Source organism: Mandrillus leucophaeus, unplaced genomic scaffold (genome assembly GCF_000951045.1).
Source record: "Mandrillus leucophaeus isolate KB7577 unplaced genomic scaffold, Mleu.le_1.0 Scaffold903, whole genome shotgun sequence".
NCBI classification, from domain to species: Eukaryota; Metazoa; Chordata; class Mammalia; order Primates; family Cercopithecidae; genus Mandrillus; species Mandrillus leucophaeus.
Genome location: NW_012109842.1, coordinates 674,578 through 698,452, shown reverse-complemented (window position 1 = coordinate 698,452; position 23,875 = coordinate 674,578). Strand labels below are relative to the sequence as shown.

Here is a 23,875-nt window from a genome sequence, read left to right as displayed (position 1 = left end):
GAGAACTGTGAAACATTCTATTTCTATTCTATCTAGCTCATCACTAAGCTGATGGCTCTAGCCAAATAATCATGTCAGGATCTCATTAGATCTCACAGGTCAGGCTGGTAAGATGGGCACAGGGTGGGGAAGTTATCCAAGGAGTCCTAGAGTAGGCTCCAATTCATCTCCAAGGCCACATGTTTCGGCGGTGCTGCCAGACATGTATTTCTGTTCTTGGTACACTGACTTTAATAAAAACATGAAAGGTAAATCCCTGCTACAGTTCTTGGAGAATACAAATATAGTGAGAGACTATACATCCTTTCAGGGGCTTGGCTACTTTCACACTGAAAACCAAATAAATAGAGGGTTATCGATTGATAGGAGAAAAAAATATGTATTTCTTTTAAATCCAGAAGCTGTTGATTACATGGTAGCCCACATTTCTTCTACCTTTTTTTTACTTAATAGCTAAAATTTATCTAAAACTAGACTGAAAATTAAATATAGATGTGATTTGGTCCAAAAATAAAATATTGGAAAAAATAACACAAGGATATAAAACTACTTATACTAAAGGTAACAACTAAATACATTCATCTAATAGTCTAACCAATACAGTATCTCTTAAGACAGGGGTGGGCAGATTACAGCCCACAGGCCAAAAAGACCCCTATTACCACCTGTTTTTGTGTGTCCCGTGCGCGAAAAATGGTGTTTACATTTCTAAATGGCTGGGCAAAAAGTCAAGAGAAGATTATTTCATGACATGTGAAAAGTATGTGGGATGCAAATTTCAGAGTCATTTATTTGTTTATATACTGTCTCTGGCTGTTTTTGTGATGGACAGTGGAGTTGAGCAGTTACCGCAGAGACCACATGGCCCACAAAGCCTGAAATATTTACTCTCTGGCTCCTTACAGAAAAGGCACTGCCACCTGGTTTAAGAGCTCAGGCTGAAGAACCAGGCCGACTGGTTCCCACCTGGTTCTACCACTTATAAGCTGTGCAACCTTGGCCAAGTCCCTCAAGCTTTCTGTGCCCATTTCCTTACATGTGCTACTTTATTGGGTTGCTGTGAAGAATAAAAGAGTAAGAAAATGGGAAGCAAGGACACAGCAGCGTGGGGGTTTGAGTGAGCCAGCTCTAGTGCTGTCACTGCTGTTCTTCGTTTTACCTGGAATTAACGGAGGCACGTTCACCTGGTTGAGCACTCTCCCTGCTTCAACTTTTCTGGAATTCATGGCTGACACTAATTTATAGTTTTACCTACTCAAGAAATTATCTTTTCATTGATGGGTCATAACACTTCTGAAATTGTCCCAGTCTCCTTCCCAGATGAAGACAGCTATCAATCACTGTGACACTGTCATGGCCATTAATTATAAGCTTAGCTCAAAGGACAGTTGTTTTTAATGTTGGTATCTTGTTCTATCCTCATATTTCAAAGCCCTTGTCAAAAACGCATCCCAGGCCAGGTGCAATGTCTCATGTCTATAATCCCAGAACTTTGGGAGGCCACGGCAGGTGGATCACTCGAGCTCAGCAGTTCAAGAGCAGCCTGGGCAACATGGCAAAACCCCATCACTGCAAAGAAAAACAAATTACAAAACTTAGCTAGGTGTGATGGCGCACACTGTGGTCTCAGCTACTAGGGAGGCTGAGGTGTAAGAATCGTGTGAGCCCACGGAGGTCAAGGCTGTGGCAGGCCACGATCGTGCCACCAAACTTCAGCCTAGGCAACAGAACGAGACCCTGTCTGAAAAAAAAAAAATGTATGCCAGTTAGACAGAGGTCAGGTGGCTTCTTTCTGGAAGCACAGGCGACCCGTAGTAAAGTGAACATCACTGACTCATATCTGGATTTTTGCTTTGCATTAATACTCCTGCAGGTTTTTCTCAAACAAGAGCTTTTGAACTTATTGGTCTGACGTAAAATCCAAAATAGTTTCTAGTCATCTAATTAGACAGCCATAACAATTCCTCTTGGTCATGATGCTCTGATTTCATTGTGAAATGCCACAAATATATCCAGTTAATGCATTAAATAGGAAAAGACTTGTTGAAGGACTCAACTTATTAATGATTCAGTAGAACTTCTTAAAACATCAATTTGAAATTCATTTATAATTCATTTCACAGCTTAGCTGCACTTCCCACAGGGCAAATATTTATCAAATATTCCTCTGTTTTAAGTCCTTCCTTTACATTTATTTGTAGAATACTTTTTCCCACAAATAATGGCTAAACTTCCTAAAAGCATCCATCCATCTACTGTAATTTAATGTGCATTTTCTGATAAGGTGACAGTAATGGGCTTTCAGATATAACAGCACACACTGTACAATCAAACAAAAGAATAACTATTAAACATAATAGCTGGCTATAAATTGAACAAGATACACCGAGTACATCATAAATATTTATTAGAGAGCAACTATCATAATTAATAAACTAGCATCTTAAAACCCTGCCATGGCATGAAAAACTTCACCACTCACCTGCCAATGAACCACACATCACCAAATAAGTATTTTCAGTATGAAAATCAGAAAATCTAGCCTAACTAGTTTAAGTGGATTTATGAGGGTGAGCGAGTAGAGGATCTTGGATGAGGCTGCTCACAGTCCTATCCCCCCGCACTGACCATGTATGGTCTCTAATTCCAATGGCTTATCGCAGCTACAGGGCAATTGCTAAAACGTAGAGAATACTGGTTTCGGATTAGAAACTTGGATATCCTTGAAACTTCATCAGATTGCTTAAGTTCTCCATGTCAACTACACAGCAAAAATAACATCTACTTAAAAGAGTTGATGCAAAGCCAAAAATATCATATATAACATACTTGCTAAGTACCCACTCTACTATTACTACTTCTATTACTTCTGATACTTGCACCACTACATCCACTACTGTTACCACTTCTACTATTAAAACACTAGGCAAGTTATTTCATCCCAATTCTCTTAGCCGGGATACTATTAGCGAGCACATATAAATAATAATAATCCTGATTTCTTTAGACCTGAAGCCCATAAGGCCCACTAAACTAGCAAAAACAAACAAACAAACAAATAAACAAAAAACCAAACCAAAACAAAACAAAAACCAGACAGTAACAAGTGGTGGTGAAGATGTGGAGAAATTGGAGTCCTCGTATAATGCTAATGGGAAAGTAAAACAGTGCAGCCACTTCAGAAAACATTTTGGCTTTTCCTCAAAATCTTAAATATAGAGTTACCATATGACCCAGCAATTCCACTCCTAGGTATATATCCAAAAGAAATGAAAATATATGTTCACACAAAAACATATGTAAATGTTTATCCCAGCAGTAATCAAAATAGCCCAAAATAAACAACCCAAATGTCCATCAACTGACAAGGAGATAAACAAAATGTGGTATATCCATAAAATGGATATTATTCAGAAATAAAAGGAATGAAGTACTGATACTTACTGCCACATGGATGAACCTTGAAAACATTATACCAGGTGAAAGAAGCCAATCAAAAGATCACATATTATAGGATTCTGTTTATATTAATTGCACAGACTAGACAAATCCATAGACACTATGGGAAATAGATTGGTGACTACCAGGGGTTTGGTTGGGTAGAAGGAGGGTAGAATGAGGAGTGGCTGCTAATGGGTACAAGGTTGCTTTCTGGGGTGATGAAAATATTTAAACTTAGTGGTGATGGTCGCACAACTTTGTGAATATACTCAAGACCACTGAATTTTAAGGTATATGAATTGTATCTCAAAAAAGGTATAATAAAAATAGAACTAATAAAATACATAAGGCCAACCACATATTTGGGGAGTGGCAGAAGGAAATGAAGTCATCTTTAGTGGATCTGTCGTGCTCTGTCAAGAACTGCCAGTACCACACAGGACCCTCCAGGCAGGACAGGCAATGTGGACTTGGACACAAGCGACAAAGTGAGTGGGGTTGTGGGCAGTCACAACTCCTCATCCAACACATCTGCTCTCCCACTAGGAAGTGAGTTATTTAGGATAAAAATTAGAACACAAGAGTAGGAAGAGTAGGAATGCTATAAGCTCTAGAGTTGAAAACATCTGTTTAAAAGCTGGGGTTTAAAGCCCTGTTCCCATATATACTATCTTGTGACCTTGGACCAGTTATTTAACCTCTGTGGGCTTCAGTTTCTTCATCTATATAGTGGGTATAACCACAGTACCTTATTTCACATGGATGCAGGAGGATACATTTAACAAATGTAAAGCCCTTAGAATGGTGTCTGACAAAGACTAAGTGTCATCACCACCATAGGCATTGTTGAAAATGTAGTTCTTGATGTTAGAACAGGCTGCCTCTGCTCTCACAATCAAACACAGGCATGCAGCACAGTAACATCTGCTCCCATTAACATCCCCCACATAATTTCAATCAAATTTCCTGCTTTTTGAACCAAGAAGGGTAGGCTTGTCCTTTGTTCATCTACTGATGACAATTACTTCCATGAGGCCCCTTCATAAATACAGAAAATAAATACACCCAGGGAGGGCAGCACAGCAAGTATGCACCAACTAATTACAGCAGCGGCTACTGCTAAGGTACCTATAATATAAAGAGCCAGGTAGAGTTTCAGGAATTTTCCAGACACGACTGCACTGAATTTTCACAACAAGCCTGTGAGGTAGGTATGGTTGATGCCATCACTTTACAGATAAGGAAAGTTCAAATATGTTGAGTAACTTCACCAAGTTACCACACAGTCAAATAAGTCAGTGCTGGAATTTGAACCCAGATCAGTCTTGTCTGAGGGCATTTTCCAATACATTATTACTCCAGATGTCCAAGAGAAGAGCAGTTATGAAAATAATTGAAAACAAGAGAAGAGTGCTTGCTGACCAACACAATCATAGGTGCATACTCAGATAACAGTCAGAGTGCCAAAGTACATTCACTGCCATTCACTCCTCCACACCTTCCTTAATTCACTCACACATACAGTAAGCATCTATTATGTGCTGGGATCAAGATTGCCTTTGAAAAATATTGACTTTACAAAGAAAATTAGAGAATAACAGAACAATATGATCAACACATTAATTGAAGAATGTACTGGGCAAAGCCGAGAGCAGGAAAACTTCAATTGCTTGCTCATAAACTGGCAACAAATGATCAATCGATGCTACAGTAAATATCTTATGAACAATAAGAAAATAGTCTGTCAACTAAAAGTCTAAGTCAGATTTGATGTGCTATTAAGATTGAGCTTATCTTAGAAATGCAATACTCTTTTTTTTTTTTTTGAGATGGAGTCCAGCTCTGTCGCCCAGGCTGGAGTAGAGTGGCATGATCTCGGCTTACTGCAACCTCTGCCTCCTGGGCTCAAGCAATTCTCCTGCCTCAGCCTCCCAAGCAGCTGGGATTACAGGCACGTGCCACCATACCCAGCTAATTTCTGTATTTTTAGTAGAGATGGAGTTTCACCATGTTGGCCAGGCTGGTCTGGAACTCCTGACCTCAGGTGATCCACCCGCCTCGGCCTCCCAAAATGCTGGGATTACAGGCATGAGCCATTGTGCCTGAACTACTTTTAAAATGAAAGTTAATAATAAAATGTCACTGAATTAACAAAGCAATTATGATATGCAAAAGTCATTTCCATTGAAAATGCCATAAAAGTAAACAGTAAAAAGCCAGAAATAAATAAGAATTAAAGGAATATGCTTAAAATTAAACTTAAAACATTAATAAGAAGGTATATGGTAAAATACCTATGTTATTCCCGAATATTATTTAACATAGTTTTTGTTTTCATTCATCAGAAGAGTAAAGGACATTTCCAGTATAAATTCTTTTGATAATCTATTGTCAAGCTGGACACTCATCTCTAAATTTTACTAAAATGTATGTACTAATTATTCTCCATAAATTGAATCAGATATTATTTTCAAATTAGGGATACAGCAAGTAAGATTTCTTTTCAATTATATCAAACCTAAATCTTTTAAGATAGTGGCTATTAAAATTAGTTGACTTCAATCTTTATTATTATGAAAAGAAAATATACTTGCATGGAAAATAATTTTTGAAGTGTAATATGTTGTAGAAAATTTAATAAATTCTACAGATGCTTTCAGCTCTCTGAGAAAAATAAAGGATAAAAATAAAGGATAGTATAGAAATATTTTAATCAAATCCTTCATTCGAAATCTAACCTTTTGTTTTTAGTTACAGTGAATAAACTTTTTAATTTTTTGTTTGACAAAGAAAAGCAGGAAACAAAGATTTAATTGTTCTTGGTAAGCTGTTTAATGACAATGATTTCAAGAAAAATAGAATAATGCCAATAAAAAGAAGCTTAAAAAAAGAACTGACAGTAAAAGTCAAAACACCAAAACCAAACAGAAATGTATTAGAATCTCTCTCAAAGTCAGTCATGTCTCATCTACAGATTTTCCCCTGTACACACACGTAAGCTGGGAATCTCTCCATCCAAAGACCCGTGACAAGAAATTAAACCAGTTGGAGTTTTATTCTTCCGTTGTACCAAAAAATCAGAGCCTCTGTAGCCAGTTTAAGGTGTGAGTTACCCCCTCTCCTTTTTTAGGGATTCTCTAGTCCCATCTTGGCCAGGGTCAATCTTCAAGGTCAAATCCAGAATGTTTTTTCCCCCAGAAAACTATTGTGCAGATGAATTAAAAAATGAGGGAGGTTCATAGAATGGGAAGGTAGAGGAAAAATACTAATGTAGGAAAAATACTGATATAATAACATAGTAATTTAAAATATGTACCTTTACTCTTTGGTCATCAACATCTACAATCGTAGCAACACGAATTAACCTGGGGTTCCGTTTATCCACAACTTCAAGTTTCATATTTGGCAGAAAACCATGAGGCAACCTCTGTAAATGTTATAAGTACAAAAAAAAATGCAATATTCAGTAATTCAGATCTCCTACTAATTTTTTCTAAAATATTATTGTTTCAGTTTTAGTAAGCCGATCTTTAATACAACTGGAATTCAGGTTTTATTTGTTTTTTTGTTGTTGTTTGTTTGTTTGTTTGTTTTTGAGACAGAGTTTCACTCTTGCTATCCAGGCTGGAGTGCAGTGGTGCGATCTTGGCTCACTGCAACCTCCACCTTGCGAGTTCAAGCGATTCTCCTGCCTCAGCCTCCCAAGTAGCTGGGATTACAGGCATGCGCCACCGCACCCAGCTAATTTTTGTATTATTAGTAGTGACAGGATTTCACCATGTTGGCCGGGCTGGTCTCCTGACCTCAGGTGATCTGCCCACCTTGGCCTCCCAAAGTGCTGGGATTACAGGCGTGAGCCACCGTGCCTGGAGAGAATTTAGTTTTAAGTGCACATAGGACTGTATGCATATTATTTCATCTGATTCACAAAAACCTGTGAGAGAAAAAATAACTTTTTGGCCATTTTAAAGACAGCTAAAAAGACAAAGACAGATTATATCATAAGTTTGTTAATGATTACACTAAAGTTCAAAAAGCATCTTATTACAGTTTCTATATTGGTTTAGATTTTTTCCTTCTTTCTGATATTGACCATATAATTTCAGAAACTATTAACTATTCTCATTGCCCAGTTTCAAAGTGTATGGCACAGAAGGCAAAATTATTTAATAAATACTCAGAAAGGATAAACATGATCCTTTATAAATCTAAAATATGCTTAGATAAAAGCTGTGTAATTTCAACTGTTAAACTGTTTTAAAATCATACTATGATACACTTTAAAGTCATAACCTATGCTTTTGTCATTTCAACTGTAACAAGAGACAGTTGATCTGTGTGATGGTTTACTTCAAGTCTTACATTGCTAGGAACCAAGAGTCTGTAACCACAGACACAGCAGGAGTCATAATCACAGAGGAAGAAAAAAGACATTGGACTTAACCAAATCATGGAAACTAAGGAAATTCAACTCTCAAAAATCAAAGTCAAAAGCAACTCTGATAGTTTCTATAGGCTGGCAAAAAGTTTCACTTTGAAAACTATGACACATAAAAGTGTTCAACTAGTTTTATTGGAAATGAAAGTGTTTTGAATTTTTCAAGTCTAGAAATGGCAAAAGGAAAATAAAACCCTACTAATATGTCAGTAAGAAACCATCAAATCTTTCTGCAATATCTGGTGTGTTTCTCTTCAGCTTTTGCAGAACACATTTTCTTTGTAAGATGCCTTATTACATCTACTAAATGGAGTATACTGACTATAATTAGGTCTTTCACCCCGAGACTCTTTCTGTTCTCCCCAGCGTCACTGTCCTAAACAACAGAGGTACAAGAGTTCAGCATCGTAGATGCCTAAGATACATCCCTGAGCTGAATCCACAATAACCCAGGACAGAGCCTGAAAGTTGCCTTCTTCGCTACTTTTCAGAATTTTATTTTCTTGTCATTTTCCTCTTGGAAAAGTCAAATACAGTAAGTATTTTTGCTTGCTGAATCTTTGCTCTTCTTAAAACCCTTCCTAGTACTCCAGCACTTCTACTTTCCTGATTTTATTATATGGACATTTCCCCCCAAATCCAGTCAATTATAATCAATTTTTTCAAAAAATGAAATATCATTTTGTTTCAAACCCCTCTTGATCTCTAGAAAACTTTCAGCAAATGAAATCATATGTAGAAGCCCAATATATAAAATTCTGATTAAAGACAAGTTGGAGGACTTGAAACACACAGAGAACTGAAAGGAAATAGAGTTTGAAAACCACTGGTTTAGGTTTAGGAAATAAATATCTTTAACTGTACTACCTATGTACTTTATTTTAGAAATTAATTTATATTTAGTTCAATCCTAGAATAAATATGTAAGTACAAATTTGAACTTTAAAAATTAGTATTCTAACAAATGCTAAAAGAAAGGTTTACCTCAAAATATATAAAATTATCCACACAAAGGCTATGCATCTCAACTATTTTGTTATGGCATCACGGACATTCAAACAGCCCCTGAGAGAGTGATACTGTGAAAATTCAGAGTTCTCACTCAGCAGACTAATAGCACCAGAAATGTAAGGAATGGATCATCAGCAGTTGATGAGGTGTTTTCAATTGTATCTCTGATTTACCATTTTTCAAGGAAGGAAACCATCATCTACATCCGTATATAGGAACAATAGCAAATGAGTCATCTACTTTGTATTTTTAACTAAAAGAAAAGCATATTGGTTATGAAATTACTACTTGAATTTAGAAAGAAAAAAACTAGAATAATTTTAAATTAGAATAATTTTAAACTGCCAAATGGAGGCATGACTCAATACAAACATTGTTTAAAGGTGAGAGTTTGTACCCATACAGAACTTACCATTTTAAAAACTTTGGCAGGAACTGCATTGGTTTGAGTAGCTTCCAGGTATTCTGTCCAGGAAAACTTTTCTGGATTGGGATAACCTGAAAATATATATATAAATACCAAAAGATTACTCATAGATATTCTGATTCCCATATACTACAAAACATTGGATGATATAACACCTAATGTTAATTGAATGCTCACCATTTAACAGGCCTGATGCTAAGAACTTCAGATACATTAATTCACTTAATCATAACCTCTTGAAGGCTAAGGCATGCCTGCGTCCAAACACTTCCTCAATGGTACTTTCATTCACTCAACAAGGTTAAGTAGATTGGCCAAGGTCAAAGGCCATGTGAGTACTTGGCAGAGCCAGGTGACACCCAGGTTTCTGACTCCCAAGCTCCAACAAAAGCCTCCTTAGAAGTTTGAAAAAACTTACAAGCAACCATCTGACCTCAAACCATGAATTGGAAAAAGAAGACTCTGAAAATCTTTCAAATTTCTCTAATCATTCTATGTCTATTAAAGTTTTAGTCTCATTATTAAATCTATATAATTACAATTTCCTACAATTGCAATTAAAAATATATATTGAACATGATATAAAGAACTCTGTTTATTTCAAAATTCCTTCTTGTTTCTCTTTATGTTTGTGTTCTTTCATTCCTAATTAAATTTGCTAGAGTTCTATATTGTATAGTTTTATTTATCTTTCCAAGCAATAAGTATTTAGATTTAATCATCAGCTCTTTTTTCCTTCTTTTTTCTTTTCTAATTATATTGTTTACTGCTTTTACTCTCATTACTACCTCCCTCCTACTTCTCTTTGGTTTATTTTATATTTGTTTTGTCAAACTGAATTATAATTTATTGCATTTTAAAAAACAAGAGACAATGAATCTGCCACTATGGCCACTAAATTCAGGTTTAGACAGCTGGACACATTTTAAAAAAATATGTATTCTTCTCACTTTCTATTTTCTAAAAACCAATTATAATTGCTATCTGTGTTGCCTTGATTTAATCCTTAAATATATATTTGAGATATTCCAAGTAATTTTCATATTTGTTTAAAATAGTAATACTAATATCTAGTTTACCACATTGTAGTTTCAGACTGTCACGTGATATATAGAATTCCTGCTTTTGAGGTTTGAGGATTTCTTTTTAGTGTAAAATAGAGTCAACAATTTTTTTAAACAGAGTATATATATGTTTTAAAGTATGGTACCATTTGCAGTAATACAATCTAGCTATATTATTCAAAAATCTGTTCTTTAAGCAGAAAGTCTGAAGCAATATGCTAAAGACTCCAAAATAACTATTTTTTCTATAATTCTCCCATATTTCGGATCATTTTTCCTTCGTTTTTATGCTTTTTACTAAAAATATATTTAAAGAGGAGTACACGAATCAAGTGGATAGACTGAACATTTTTTTAAAAACTAACATACATGCCTAATCAGACACAGATCTAAGCCAGGACATTTCCAGAGCCCCAGGATCCCTTCCCTATCATCCTCCCTTCTAGGCACCACACCGCCCTCCTCAAAGAGAAATCCCTACCCTTGCTTCCAAACACAGAAATCTGTTTTCTTTTGTTTTTCCCTTTACATCAATGGAATCACACAGCACGTGCTCCCGGTGGTGAACATATTTTGCTCAGCATTCTGAATGTGAGGGTTGGGTAGATGACTGTCTTCAGAACATTCATTTTCATTGTTGAATAACATTCCATTATTTTACAATTTATCTATCTATTCTACTGATTGTGATCAGTTGGGTGGTTTCCATTGGGAGCTTTATTTAAAATGTTGCTATGAACATTCTAGTATATTATTTTGAGTGATAAGAAGTATACATTTATGTTGGAATTCATCCAGGAGTAAAACTGCTAGATCATGGAGCATTTTTGCTTCGTATTTTGATGTTACATCATTCTGTACAGAAAATGTTTGGCATGAGTTGTACTTTCTATTTATTCTTAATATAGAGAAAATTTCCCTTTCCCTTTTGGATACATTTCTGTATTTTGTCTCAAATTATTTTCACTAAAAATGATACTGCCACCCTATTATTTTCTACTTGTGTTTGCTGACAATATTTTACCCATCGTGTTTACTTTTATATTATTTTTCCAGATATATCTATTTTAAACACTTTCTAAATGGAGTTTTAAATTAATTTACATTTGTTTTCATCACTAGTTTTTAAATCTAATTTCTGTAAACATGTTTTAAGCTGAATATTTTTAAGCTCTCCTAGGTTTCCTTTGCTTTCTGTCCTTTCCTTCACAAGCTATACTATATATCTTAAGTTTCAATAAGTATTTCTGCAGTTGCATTTACTTTTTCTTTTTCAAGAGATGAGGTTTCTCCAGGCTGCCCGGAATGGAATGCAGTGGCTATTCAGACACAGTCATAGAGAACTGCAGCCTCAACCTCCTGGGCTCATGTGGTTCTCCCACCTCAGCCTTCTGAGTAGCTGGGACTACAGGCACATGATACCACACCCAACTCTGCATTTACTTTTATAGCTGATACTTTTAAAAATCATCCAAATCCATTTATTACACTTTGGATCTCCACATTTTTGTGTAAATTTTGAACCATGCCCACACCCGGCCCCTTCCATGCTGGGCTTCCTCATCCAGGCACCTGACGGGAACATATGGTTGGATGCAGCGAAAGGAAACCTGAGTGTAGGGCACTAAAGACTGAATGTGAGGTAAGTGAGAGACAGCACCTCGTCCTGCCCCAGCCTGGTAAAGAAACTCGCCATGCTACTGTGAGAGGCATTATCTTTCTTCCCCTTTTTGTGATAAACAAGTGAAAATTAAAGGCTGTGACCGTTTTAAATGGCTCTTAAACAACAATTGCATCTATGCCACTCTCAGAAATGAGCTATGTACATGCAAAAAAGGGAAAACATTGTACCTGTATATTCCCTGTTCAATGAACCCAAGGAGAGAAGAATGTCATATGGCCCAGGGAGACTTGCAAAAGCCACCTACTCCCACTTTCTTCCTTCCGACCCCAGCCCTGAGGCCTGGTAGACCTTGGGAAGCAAGAAATAGGGCTGGAGGGGGAGTGGGAGGCGCCAGGTCCATGCACACAGCTGTGCAGCAATACCATGGAAGAAGCTTTCCAAAGATTTAAATTCCTACTTGAGACAAGAATGAAATACAGGAGACCGCCCCATGCAACAAGAATAGCCTTTAACCTCTTCACCCCTCTCAATGAAAACCCACTTCTAACTGGCTTCCTTTTATTGGTAAGCACTGTATTCACTTAATTAAGTCAGTTATTCCTCATGTAGTCCCTGTGAGGTACACTTTTTATCTACATTTTTTAGGTGAGAACTTGAACCTTGAGCAGCCTGCCAAGCGCTATACATTAGAAAGTGGAAGAAATGGGATCTCAAGGATGATGCGTGGCTCCATCAGCCTCGTACTTACCACTTCGTCCCGCTAAGATTGAAAACGCAGCGCATCTATGATCCAAGGCAGCACTTTTCAGGCCTCAGGACTGAGAGGCTGAGCTCCCCCTGGAGGCCAAGGCGTGGAACTGCGACAGCGAGAGGGCGGGACTACAGACAGCAGGATGGGAGACTGAGCTACACTGTTTAAATTATTTATTCATGTCCCACCTCAATCTATGCCATTTTGACTTAAAAACTTGCATGCTTTGGTTCAGCCACCCATGCCCACAGCCACAGCTTGGACCTCATTCTTTAGGTCCTCATTCTTTAGGTCCAAGCTGTGGCTGTGGGCATGGGTGGCTGAACCAACGCATGGAAAAAGTGTCACAGAAATTAAGATAAGGAACTACTGAGTTACGGCGTCGGCCACTCAGCCCTGGATTTCCTCATGGTACCAGCAATTCTTCCGGTAAAACGGTAGATCTGGGTGACAAATATCTTCAGTTAATGATGAAGAATAATTAAAAATCATCTAGATGGTGGCAAAATTAGGGGTGAGATGTAGTGAAGCCGAACAGCCTGAGCCCTCAGGAAGAAGGGGATTTTCCAAACAGCTGAGAACTGTTTTAGAAGAAGAGGAGAACTACTTGGGATATGGCAGAACAAGCCATCTCCTTTACAGGCTGCAGGGAAGTGGTGGCCTCGAGAGGGACGAAGGAGGAGGCACTGTGTTAAAAACCTGGGCTCAGCTGGGCATGGTGGCACACACCTGTACTCCCAGCTACTCAGGAACCTGCAGTGGGAGGATCGCTTGAGCCACTGAGTTCAATGCCAGCCTAGGAACATAATGAGACCTCGCCTCTATTTTAAAACAACATTAAAAAAAGAAAAAGAAAAAGAAGAAGCTGGGATCTAGGGAGATTATTTCCAGAACCTGGAAAGGAACGCATTCAGGGTCAAGAAAAAGTCCTTCTGGAGGATGCAAATATGGAAGCATAAAAGGAAACATGTAAGGGTTAAACTAAGGTAAATATAAGTTAAAACTTTCTGTACCATTTCATTCCAATGGCTTTCTCGATTACTCAGGGGAAAAGCATGTGCTCACCATGACCCACAGGGCCCTACAGAACTTGGCCCCACCACTGCTCTGACCTCATCTCCCGTTCACTACACTCCTGCTATAACTAGAACACTGCAGACATCCTCCCTCTTCAAGTTCTTGTACTTGTTGTTCCTTTACCTGGAGAGTTATCTGTAGATATCCTCCAGACTTGCCACCTTATCTCAAATGCCACTCAACTGTCACCTTCTCATTCAGTCCCACCCTGAACTCTTTATATAATAGGGAACCCCCCTCCCAAATGTATGTGCCCTTCCTAACCCCACTACTTACCTTATTCTTCTCCACAGCACTTATTGGTACCTAACATAGTGTGTGTTTTGAATATTTCTTGTTTCTCTTGCTCCATTAGAACACAGGCTGCCTTATGATAGGAATATGTTCACTTCACTGCTATTTCCTCACAACATACAGCTGGTATTCAGTAAGTATTTGGTAAATATTTGTTGAATGAATAAAATATATTTCTTGAAACATTTGCATTTTACATTGTAGTGGCCAAGAATGACAGAGATATAAGCCAAAATGATATCAGTCTAGCCTCAAAATTCTGAGCAAAACTGATACGAAGTTTTTCACCTGCTGGTACTGGTGGCATCAGAGGTACCATTCAAACAAAATGGTGCTGGTGTATCAATTCTGGCTAATGTTCCACCAGCACTGTAAACTGGATGACGCCAAGAAGCAGCCATCTGATCTGCGGCATCTATACAATACAAATGTAATACTCTTCAGTTTTTTGTTCCATATTAGAAGGCCATATAAGGAGGTGTGATACTGGTTTCAGAATTTTTTTAAAAGGCATCCTCAATTATTTTTCCTCTAGGAACAACAGCCTAAGCAGCAACCTATTTTTTCCATTGGAACATTCTTTCTAAAGAATTGAGTTCATGAATCAATAGCACAAGACCTTACATTCCTGACATCCTAGTCTGGGTGACCTGTCCCTTAGGACCTAGAGAAGCAGAACAACCACAGTTATACTGGTGGCCAATTCAGGAAACAAAATCATTGCTGTATGACAAGCAGGTTTTACGTAATGGCCAATAGTCCTATTTAATAACCAGCAATAAAAGGGATCTGCCAAGGGTCTATCACAACAGACAGAATGTTCAGCATGAACACACATGCTGGATGGACACATCATCAAACTCAATTCTACTGATGAGGAAAGTGAGACCTGGCATTTTAAGTGACTAATACAAGGCAAGACAACTAACATTGAAGTCAAAGCTAGAGCCTGTGTCTCCTGACTTGCAATTTGTAGAAATCAAAACGTCTAAAGAGCTATTTTGAGGTTTACTGAGCGCTCTATGCCTCTGAGCCTGAAGTCTAAGAGAAAACATCAATAGAAGAATAAGGATTATGTGACTAGTAGCAGTGCAGCCCTGGCTGGCTTTCACTATCATTTTAAGAACTTGAGTTATCTAAGAAAGCCCCTCAGAGGCCAGTTATTCATTTGTTTCAGGTATCTCTCACAAGGCAGGGCAGTGAATCATCCAAATACCCAGGCCTCCCAGTGACAGAGATTGAGGGAAGTTACCACTACCTGAAAGCTGCCATTCTGCTGGTAGGTTCTGCATGAACAGAAGGGCTCTTTATGGAAACAATCATAGGACCAAGTGGTCACTAATTGTCTTGTCTGAGACAGTGGCATGCTGTTCAGTACATGACTCAGAAATACAAGATTTGAAGAAAATCAGATGCTTCAATCGTGACCAAGCCTAATTCAGGTTCACCCTTTATTGTTTCAAAACACATGTTGAAAGTGACCTCACATTTATAGTACCTTAGATACTAGAAGTCTTAGATTCATATTCAGCTCCTAACAATTAGAGTTAAAATATCTTTCTGGCAAAAGAACATAAGTTACACTCTCTAACATTTACAACAGGATGCCAGATTTTTTACTTGATCATTAATTAGTTTCTAAAGCATAGAGAGAACTCTTTGATCTACAGTATGGAATATCAGCACCTCAGGAGCTTGTCAAAGAGCTCATTTTATAACTGATTGTTTTCCTCAAAGTATGGCTGAGCTGTACTATATACAGAATACACTATGTAAAGAAATATACTCTCTTTTGTGTCTAGCGAGATCACCAGAATACAACCTATCCGTGTTGCACTGGCTGAGCGCCCAGCAGAACTGTCTTCAATACCATGGCTTGTGTGGGATCTAATCTAACCCAATGTTTTGGCAGGCATTTGAGACAGAGTAATGAGTTCTATTTCTCTCTGTCTCTCAATACTTAACATTTTAAAATAAAAAGCTAGGGTTGTTTTTCTCTTAGTTTCACTAACCATGTCATCTTCCACTGAGTGATATTCTATCACAGACCTAGCAATCCTCACATGTTATATTTTTATTGTTCTTTGTGACATCCTCTGCTCCTAGCTGTGCCTCACGTTTGGTAGGCACTCAATTCATATCTGCCCAGCTCATTAATTAATAATTTATATTATCTTCTGAACTCTTACCTTCCTTACGCCAACAGAATCTATCCATAGCAACTAGCACAGAACCACTGAAAATACAGTAATCTTTTGTTCGGCTAAAAAAAGTTAATGGTTAAGGTTGCAACTAAAGGAAGGATTTCTTTTGACTATAAATTTTTCTATTGTAATTTAAGCTTTGCAAGGAAATTATGAGGTAAAGTGGTCGTTGGGTATCAAAACATCAATTTGCTAAGCTAAATATTTCTATGTGTTCATGAAACACCTAGAATATCTACTCAGCAGGTCCAGCCAACTGGTGATTCCAGAGAATCTAAAGAAACCTACTGTGTTATTTCTACAAAGTACATTTCATTACCTCCCAAAATACCAATTATTATAGCTTTATGATCTAAAAATAAATGTTCATTCAGCCAACAGGTTTGAATGCTCAATTTCCAGTTTAAAAATGCAGAAATACCCTACAAGAGATCCTGAAGGAAGCACTAAACATGGAAAGAAACAACAGGTACCAGCCATTGCAAAAACATGTCAAAATGTAAAGTTCGTCAATGCCAGGAAGAAACTGCATCAACTAATGAGCAAAATAACCAGCTAATATCATAACGACAGGATCAAGTTCACACATAACAATATTAACCTTAAATGTAAATGGACTAAATGGTCCAATTAAAAGACACAGACTGGCAAATTGGATAAAGAGTCAAGACCCATCAGTTTGCTGTATTCAGGAGACCCATCTCACATGCAGAGACACTCATAGGCTCAAAATCTGTCTCTTATACACATCTAGATGTGTATAAGAGACAGCACTTGGACACAGGAAGTGGAACATCACACACCAGGTCCTATTGTGGGGACAGGGTAGGGGGGAGGGATAGCACTAGGAGATATACCTAATGTAATGACGAGTTAATGGGTGCAGCACACCAACATGGCACATGTATACATATGTAGCAAACCTGCACGTTGTGCACGTGTACCCTAGAACTTAAAGTATAATTAAAAAAAAAAAGAAAATATAATACAGTGGAACAAATTCTATAAAGAAGTCAACATATTTGCATTCTAAAAATTAAAAATTAAAAAATTAAAAAATAAGCTCCATTGCTACTCTTTGTTTTTTGGTACTACTGCTGCCATTTAATGAATATCTCCACATCTAAGCCTTGTGCAGTTTGATTAATGCATTATTTTATTTAATCCTCACACAACTGTATGTAGGTATAAATTAGTATTCCCATTTTAAAGGTGAATAATTTGAGTCTGGAAGAGTTTAAGTAACATAAGAATGACTCTGAGTTATAAAGAGAATACTTTCTGAATTCTTCGTTTCGTCTTACTCACACTGTGTTACTGTTAGATGAGTGATTGTGAATAACTGGTACCCTTAAGAGCAACACTCTCCACGGGAAGAAAGATGTCACATGTTCCAAAGACCCATTAAAGATACTCAAGGGACCAAGAAGAGGGTTCGACTTAGTAAAAAAAAAAAAAAAAAAACAGAAAATGCAGAAATAAACACATACTTTTAGCTGTGTTCCCTTCTAAATGACAACAAAGTATCAATAAAGGCATTTTTAAATGAATGTTTAATACAAAAATGCTAAGTTAATTTTGATATAACACATTATGAAATATTATGCAGTTATTATAAAGAAAGAATTTGAAATATACAAATGAGTTGGAAGGAATTTGTCATGAGACATAGTTGAGCAAAGTTAAAAATGACGTAAAATAAGTACCTAATATAATCCAATTTTTACAGCACACACAATGACTAAAAAGAACATGGGCTTTGAACACATGGATATGAGCATGTATGTGCACATGGATATGCAATCATGAGAATCCATAAAATATGTATAGTATAAGATGATGGCTTTTCCTCTTGGTGAGAAGGATGAACTGCATTTCCTAGACTCCTATGCAGCTACATGTAGTCCTGTGACTGAGTTCAGGTTAACCCATGTGGGTAGAAAGGATGTAACAAGCTACCTCCAAGTTTGGCCCTCCCATGTGCAACCATCAGCTTCTTTCTATTCTCAGGCTGAAATGGAAAGATTACCAAGAAACTGGAGGCACCCTAGTCCCAGAATAATTGCATGGAACAGAACGAACCCCTATCAGCCATGATTATACTGTGCCAGGAGCAAGAAACAAAATCTTAAATGTGCTAAAAGCACTAAAATTTTGGAGTGGTTCGATATACTAGTTAGCTCAAGGTGACTAATATTAAAGGATTAGCATCAGTTACCATTTGCTCGGTGCGAGTAACTAACCTGGGTGGAAGGAGAAACCAAGGGGCACTAAGAGAGAAAACTCTGCAGTTATAAAATAGTACGAATGTAATGTTATTTATGCAAAAAATAAAATAAAAACAAAACTAATATGAGGACATAAGGCCACAATGAGAACAGGTAAAAAGCCAAATGCAAATGAGCAATGTCAACAAAAGTTCCTGGAAGTGTAAGAAAGAAACCAACGGATGAAAACTGACGTAACGAAATTTTAGAAAGCTAAAACATAAATCTGTTAAAGAAGGACACCAGTAAGAAGTAGCTAGTTTATGTTATAGAATCCAGGAAAGCTTGGGAATCGCAGGCACCAAATATTTCTAATGGCAGCAGTGTGGGGCTAAACACAGACGCTGGTCTTAAAGTCTTGATAGAAACTGTTGACCCCACGAGGTCATCTACCTTGCCCAACACAACTGGAGAACTATCCCTCATGCATTAAGGCAACTGGCTGGAGGTTTTAACCTCTAGATAGATGGAAACAGAGAAGTTACAGATGTGGAAATCTTAGTCACTTATGGAACTCACTCACAGAACAATGACCTCTCTACCCACTGCCATGGCCAGGATCTCAGAGAGCTAACAGAACCCGCCCAAGTCCTCCATTCTCACCATACACACCAGTCAGAGGAAGGGAGGAACCTTGCCTATGGAAACTAACCCAAGAGTCCTAGTTATGTTATTTGGGGGTGTAGAAACAAAACACCATGGTTTCCATCTGAACACCCTACAGGAAGGCTTGCAAGCTGACAGGCTCCATCAGGGCACCCAGAGATTTTACCCAGCTTGTCAGGAGCTTATTCTTAAACATCAAAGGATAACTAAGATGTACTAGATATTTGAAGACCACAATAAATAGATACAAAAACAAATGAAAAAGGAAATCTGAAAAAAAAAACAAGGAAAATATGAAGTGAGGAAGAATTAAACCAAAAAGTTTTAAATATAAACCTTTATTGATTATCCTTAGAGAGATAGGAGAGGATCCATAAGATAAGAGTGCTATTGGAAAGTAGAGGGGAGCGTTCCATTTCTGTGTAGAATGTAGAAAGTTACTGAAGACTGTTACTCACTCCCTAACAATGATCATAAACTTTCTTGGGCCCACTGGAGATCTAAAGTTCCAAAGCAACAAAGTAAAGAGAAATCCAAAGACGAACAGATGAGAAACTCAAGCACATGAGGAAGCAGTGATTCTATACAAGTGGGTAAAAAGGAATCAGCTAACATTTTAGTAAATTCTTAAAGGCCAAGTGGGGCTAACCTGTCAGTCTGGAATAATGGGCCTCCCCAAGTGCTCAAGGGAAAGATTAGGAGTGAGGCAGAAAACCAGAGAAAGCTCCCTTCCAGAGCACCAAAGATAAAGAAAAAATGTTAAGGCAGCACAAGGAAAATAAAAAACACATGAAGGGTGGCCAGGTACATGGGCTTATGCCTATAATCTCAGCACTTTGGGAGGCCAAGGCAGGTGGATAAGTTGAGCTCAGGTGTTCAAGACCAGCCTAGGAAACATGGCAAAACACCATCTCTACCAAAAATACAAACATTAACTGGGTGTGGTGGTACACACCTGTAGTCCCATCTACTCAGGAGGCTGAGGTGGGAGATGTGCTTGACCCTGGGAGGCAGAGGTTGCAGTGAGCCAAGATCATGCCACTGCACTCCAGCCTATCTCAAAATGAAACAAAACAAACCAAAAACATCAAGGGGAACATAGGAACTATAGTAGACTTCTACTCAGAAACTATGCAACTCAGAAGACAAGATAGTGACACCTTAAAAAAAAATGAACAGGAAACCTGTCAACCCAGAATTATATACCCAGCAAAAATGTCTGTACAATGTTAAGGCAAAATAAAGGCTTTTCCAGGCAAATAAAAACTGATATAATGCATTTCCACCAAATCTAAGCTATAAGAAATTATAAAGAAAGTTCTTCAGAGAGAAGGAACATGACACCAGATGGAAATTTGGATATACACAAAGACATAAAGAACGCTGAAAATGGTGAACATAAAGGTAAAATAAAATGCACCTGCTTAATATAAATCACTGTAAAAGACTATGTCAGCCAGATGTGGTGGCCCATGTTTGTAATCCCAACACTTTGGGAGGCAGAGGCGGGTGAATTACCTGAAGGCAGGAGTTTGAGACCAGTCTGGCCAACATGTCAAAACCCCATCTCTACTAAAAGTACAAAAATAGCTGGGTGTGGTGGTGCACACCTGTAATCCCAGCTACTCAGGAAGCTGAGGCACAAGAATCACTTGAAACCAGGAGGCAGAGGGTGCAGTGAGCCGAGATCACACCATTGTACTCCAGCCTGGGGGACAGAGTGAGATTCTGCCTCCAAATAATAATAATAAAATAAAAAATTAACAAACAGAAGATAATGTCATAATCTAAAACAAATACAGTAACAGCCTTTATGTGATATAGAACATATAGAGAGGTAAAACTGCTTTTACTTCATGTTTTTCTGGTTTGCTGATTTTATAAGTAAAAAAGTCATCTGGAACTAAAGACAACAAGAGGAGAAATGACAGGAAAGAAAATGGAAATAAACTGTTGTACTATGGGAACAACTTACTCTTTCTCATACTATGGGAAAAGTGATATAATAAAGTAGACTATGATAATAGGTATATCATAAACTGTAGGGCAACTGATAAATATTTTTAAGAGGCATAATTAAAAAGTCAATACTGAAGGTAAAATGGAAGCATTAAATAATACCCAATAAAATGTTTAAAAAGTCAGGAAAAAAAATTTAAAAAAACCAAAACCATAATGGATAAATAGAAAACTACCACCAAGATGAGGGATTTAAATCCAGTCATACACATAAATATATTACATATTTTTGGAAATCCACTTTAAATGTAAATACACAGGTAAGTAAAATGTAGGTTAAAAAGTATGGAAAAAGACATGCAATATAAGCATTAATCAAAAGAAAGCTAAAATGGCTAAAGAAACATTACCAGGGATGAAAAAGAAAATTACAAAACATAGTCCTTGCTCACACAATGTTCACAGAAAATTGTGCCTACACTTAGAAAGACCTAGTTTTATTCCTTTTAGTTTGTTTGTTATGTCTGCATTTTCTAATATTGTTATCAGAAGAAAAAAAAGTTTATGAAGGGTAATCTGAAAATATTTATGAAATAATTAAAAAAAATTTTCCACACTCAGTAATCTAGTAATTCTACTTACAACAGTCATAAAAAATAACAAACATACAATTCTTAAAGGATTTCCTCCCCGTCATTATTTATAAGAACTAGAAAACATTAGCATCCAATACCAAGGAAAAACTTGATGAAACTGTGATGTACTCATAATACATACGTATACAGTCATTAATACCCAGGTTTTCAAAGACTATTTAAAGAAAGAGAATATGTTCAAATTATATTTCTGAGTAAAGAAAACTGGTTATAAAAGCAATATTAACAATAAGATCACAATTTTAATTTTAAATTACCTGGTCAAATAAGCAGACAAAATGATTGGAAAAATATAATAGTATGATAATGGTAAGCTCTATCTAGTGATGGAATTTTTTTAATGTACTCATTATAATGTTTCATATTTTATAAGTTTCCTATAATTTTACATTAAAAATATATTTAACTTTTATTTTAAAGAAGTTGACTTATGTGAAGTCCACAGCTTCACTTCACTGGTGATTATGTGTAAGACTGTTAAAGGTAAAATAAACTTTGATTCATAAAGAGTGGAATTTGGCTGACTGCGCACTCTTTACAGAGAAAGAGAACAGTATCTTTTTACAATGTTTCTACGAAATGTGTAGGGTATTCACTTTCTGTGGAATGCCTTGGGGAAATGGTGACATGATTTGCAATCAAGTTAAAGACAAGGAAGACAATGATATATCATGCTGCAGCTGCAGGTATCCCCTATTGATGGAAATGCAGTAAACTTGTCTTGTGAGACTTCTGGTAGCTGAATGTCTACCTGAGGCGTAAATACAATCATATAAAAATTATTGCATGTGGTATCAAATGGCCACCCAAAAAATTTCCCCCAGTTAGCAAAATAAGCAAGTTTACTTTTTTCCCTGTTTTGGGTGGCTTCTTGCTATCATAGTAAAATGAACTTACTGTGGAACAAAATGGTATTTGCAGGAAAAGAGAGCCTTACAAGGTCAGGAACTAATTTATCTCCCTAGCCCATCGATTTACAGAGGCCTCAAGACCACGGAAAACTGAACAAAAGAGATCATACACGTCTCCTTATTCAGTCACGTTCTAAATAAAGTATGTAGCAACCCCAAAGTGTCTCACATATCGTCCTAGCCCCATTCTCATATCCCTGGGTAAGGTCCCTGCCTCTCATTTCCACATATCGTGAATCTCCATAATGCTCTCCCCACTCCTTCTTTCTAATCTGGCCTACTATTGCCAAATAAAGCATCCCTAAACACGGCTGTATCATAGCTTTGACCATAAATTCCTCATTATAGCTTTTAAAGACCCTTCACAATATGGCCTCGATGTACCTAACCTACTAGTTCCTTATTAATATTCCAAAACTGAAGTGAAACCCATTTCAGACTCCCGACCTACAGAACTGTAAGATAATAAATTTGTATTGTTTTATGCTGCCACGTTTGTGGTAATTTGCTACAGAGCAGTATACCATTATGTAATTTTCTCTGTGAAGCATTTCTTATGCTTTCTAGCCAGGTGTTACCTCTTTGATTAATTACCTTGCTATCCCTACAACAGTTATGTCTTAGCTTACAAACAGTCCCCAGTTGACTGTCAGCTTCCTGATGTCACAGAAGTTGGCTCACCAACCTTTCCGTCCCACCTCCCCCTACCAATGTTCTACATTGTCATAGTAACAGTGAATAGGGATCCAGAACTCTATAACACTGTAAGTTAAAAAAAAAAAAAAAGAAAAGAAATTGCAGAACAGGATAAGCCAACTAGCAAATACAGAAAGAATAATGAAATTAGAATATCACCATTTGGCAAACATTACACTAATAACTAATTCATGTCATAAATATCAATGGATGTTAAAACCTAGTTGGTGAAAATTTGATGAGAAATTGAGTATTTACATATTCTCAAAGTAACTCTCAAGTAAATATGTATTAATTACAAAGAGAAAAAGAGAAATTTTACAGTGGAGGAGCTTGGCACACACCACTTTAATCAAGTGACCAAAATTACCACAAACAGGAGAGGGACAGATGGAATTTGCATACCACCTGATACGGTGCAGTAAGAACTCAGCATTGCCTCTGGGACA

General features: G+C 37.2%; 1 protein-coding gene across 2 annotated transcripts in view; it reads right to left on the bottom strand.

The window, feature by feature from the left end:
• Positions 1-23,875, bottom strand: part of L3MBTL4 (l(3)mbt-like 4 (Drosophila)) — a 465,654-nt gene that overhangs the window by 252,674 nt on the left and 189,105 nt on the right. For both annotated transcript variants that reach the window (XM_011969788.1, XM_011969787.1), the window contains 2 exons: positions 9,303-9,388; positions 6,758-6,868 (listed from right to left, as the gene is read on the bottom strand). In XM_011969788.1, coding sequence (XP_011825178.1) covers positions 6,758-6,868; positions 9,303-9,388 — 197 coding nt within the window. The remainder of the gene's footprint in view (positions 1-6,757; positions 6,869-9,302; positions 9,389-23,875) is intronic.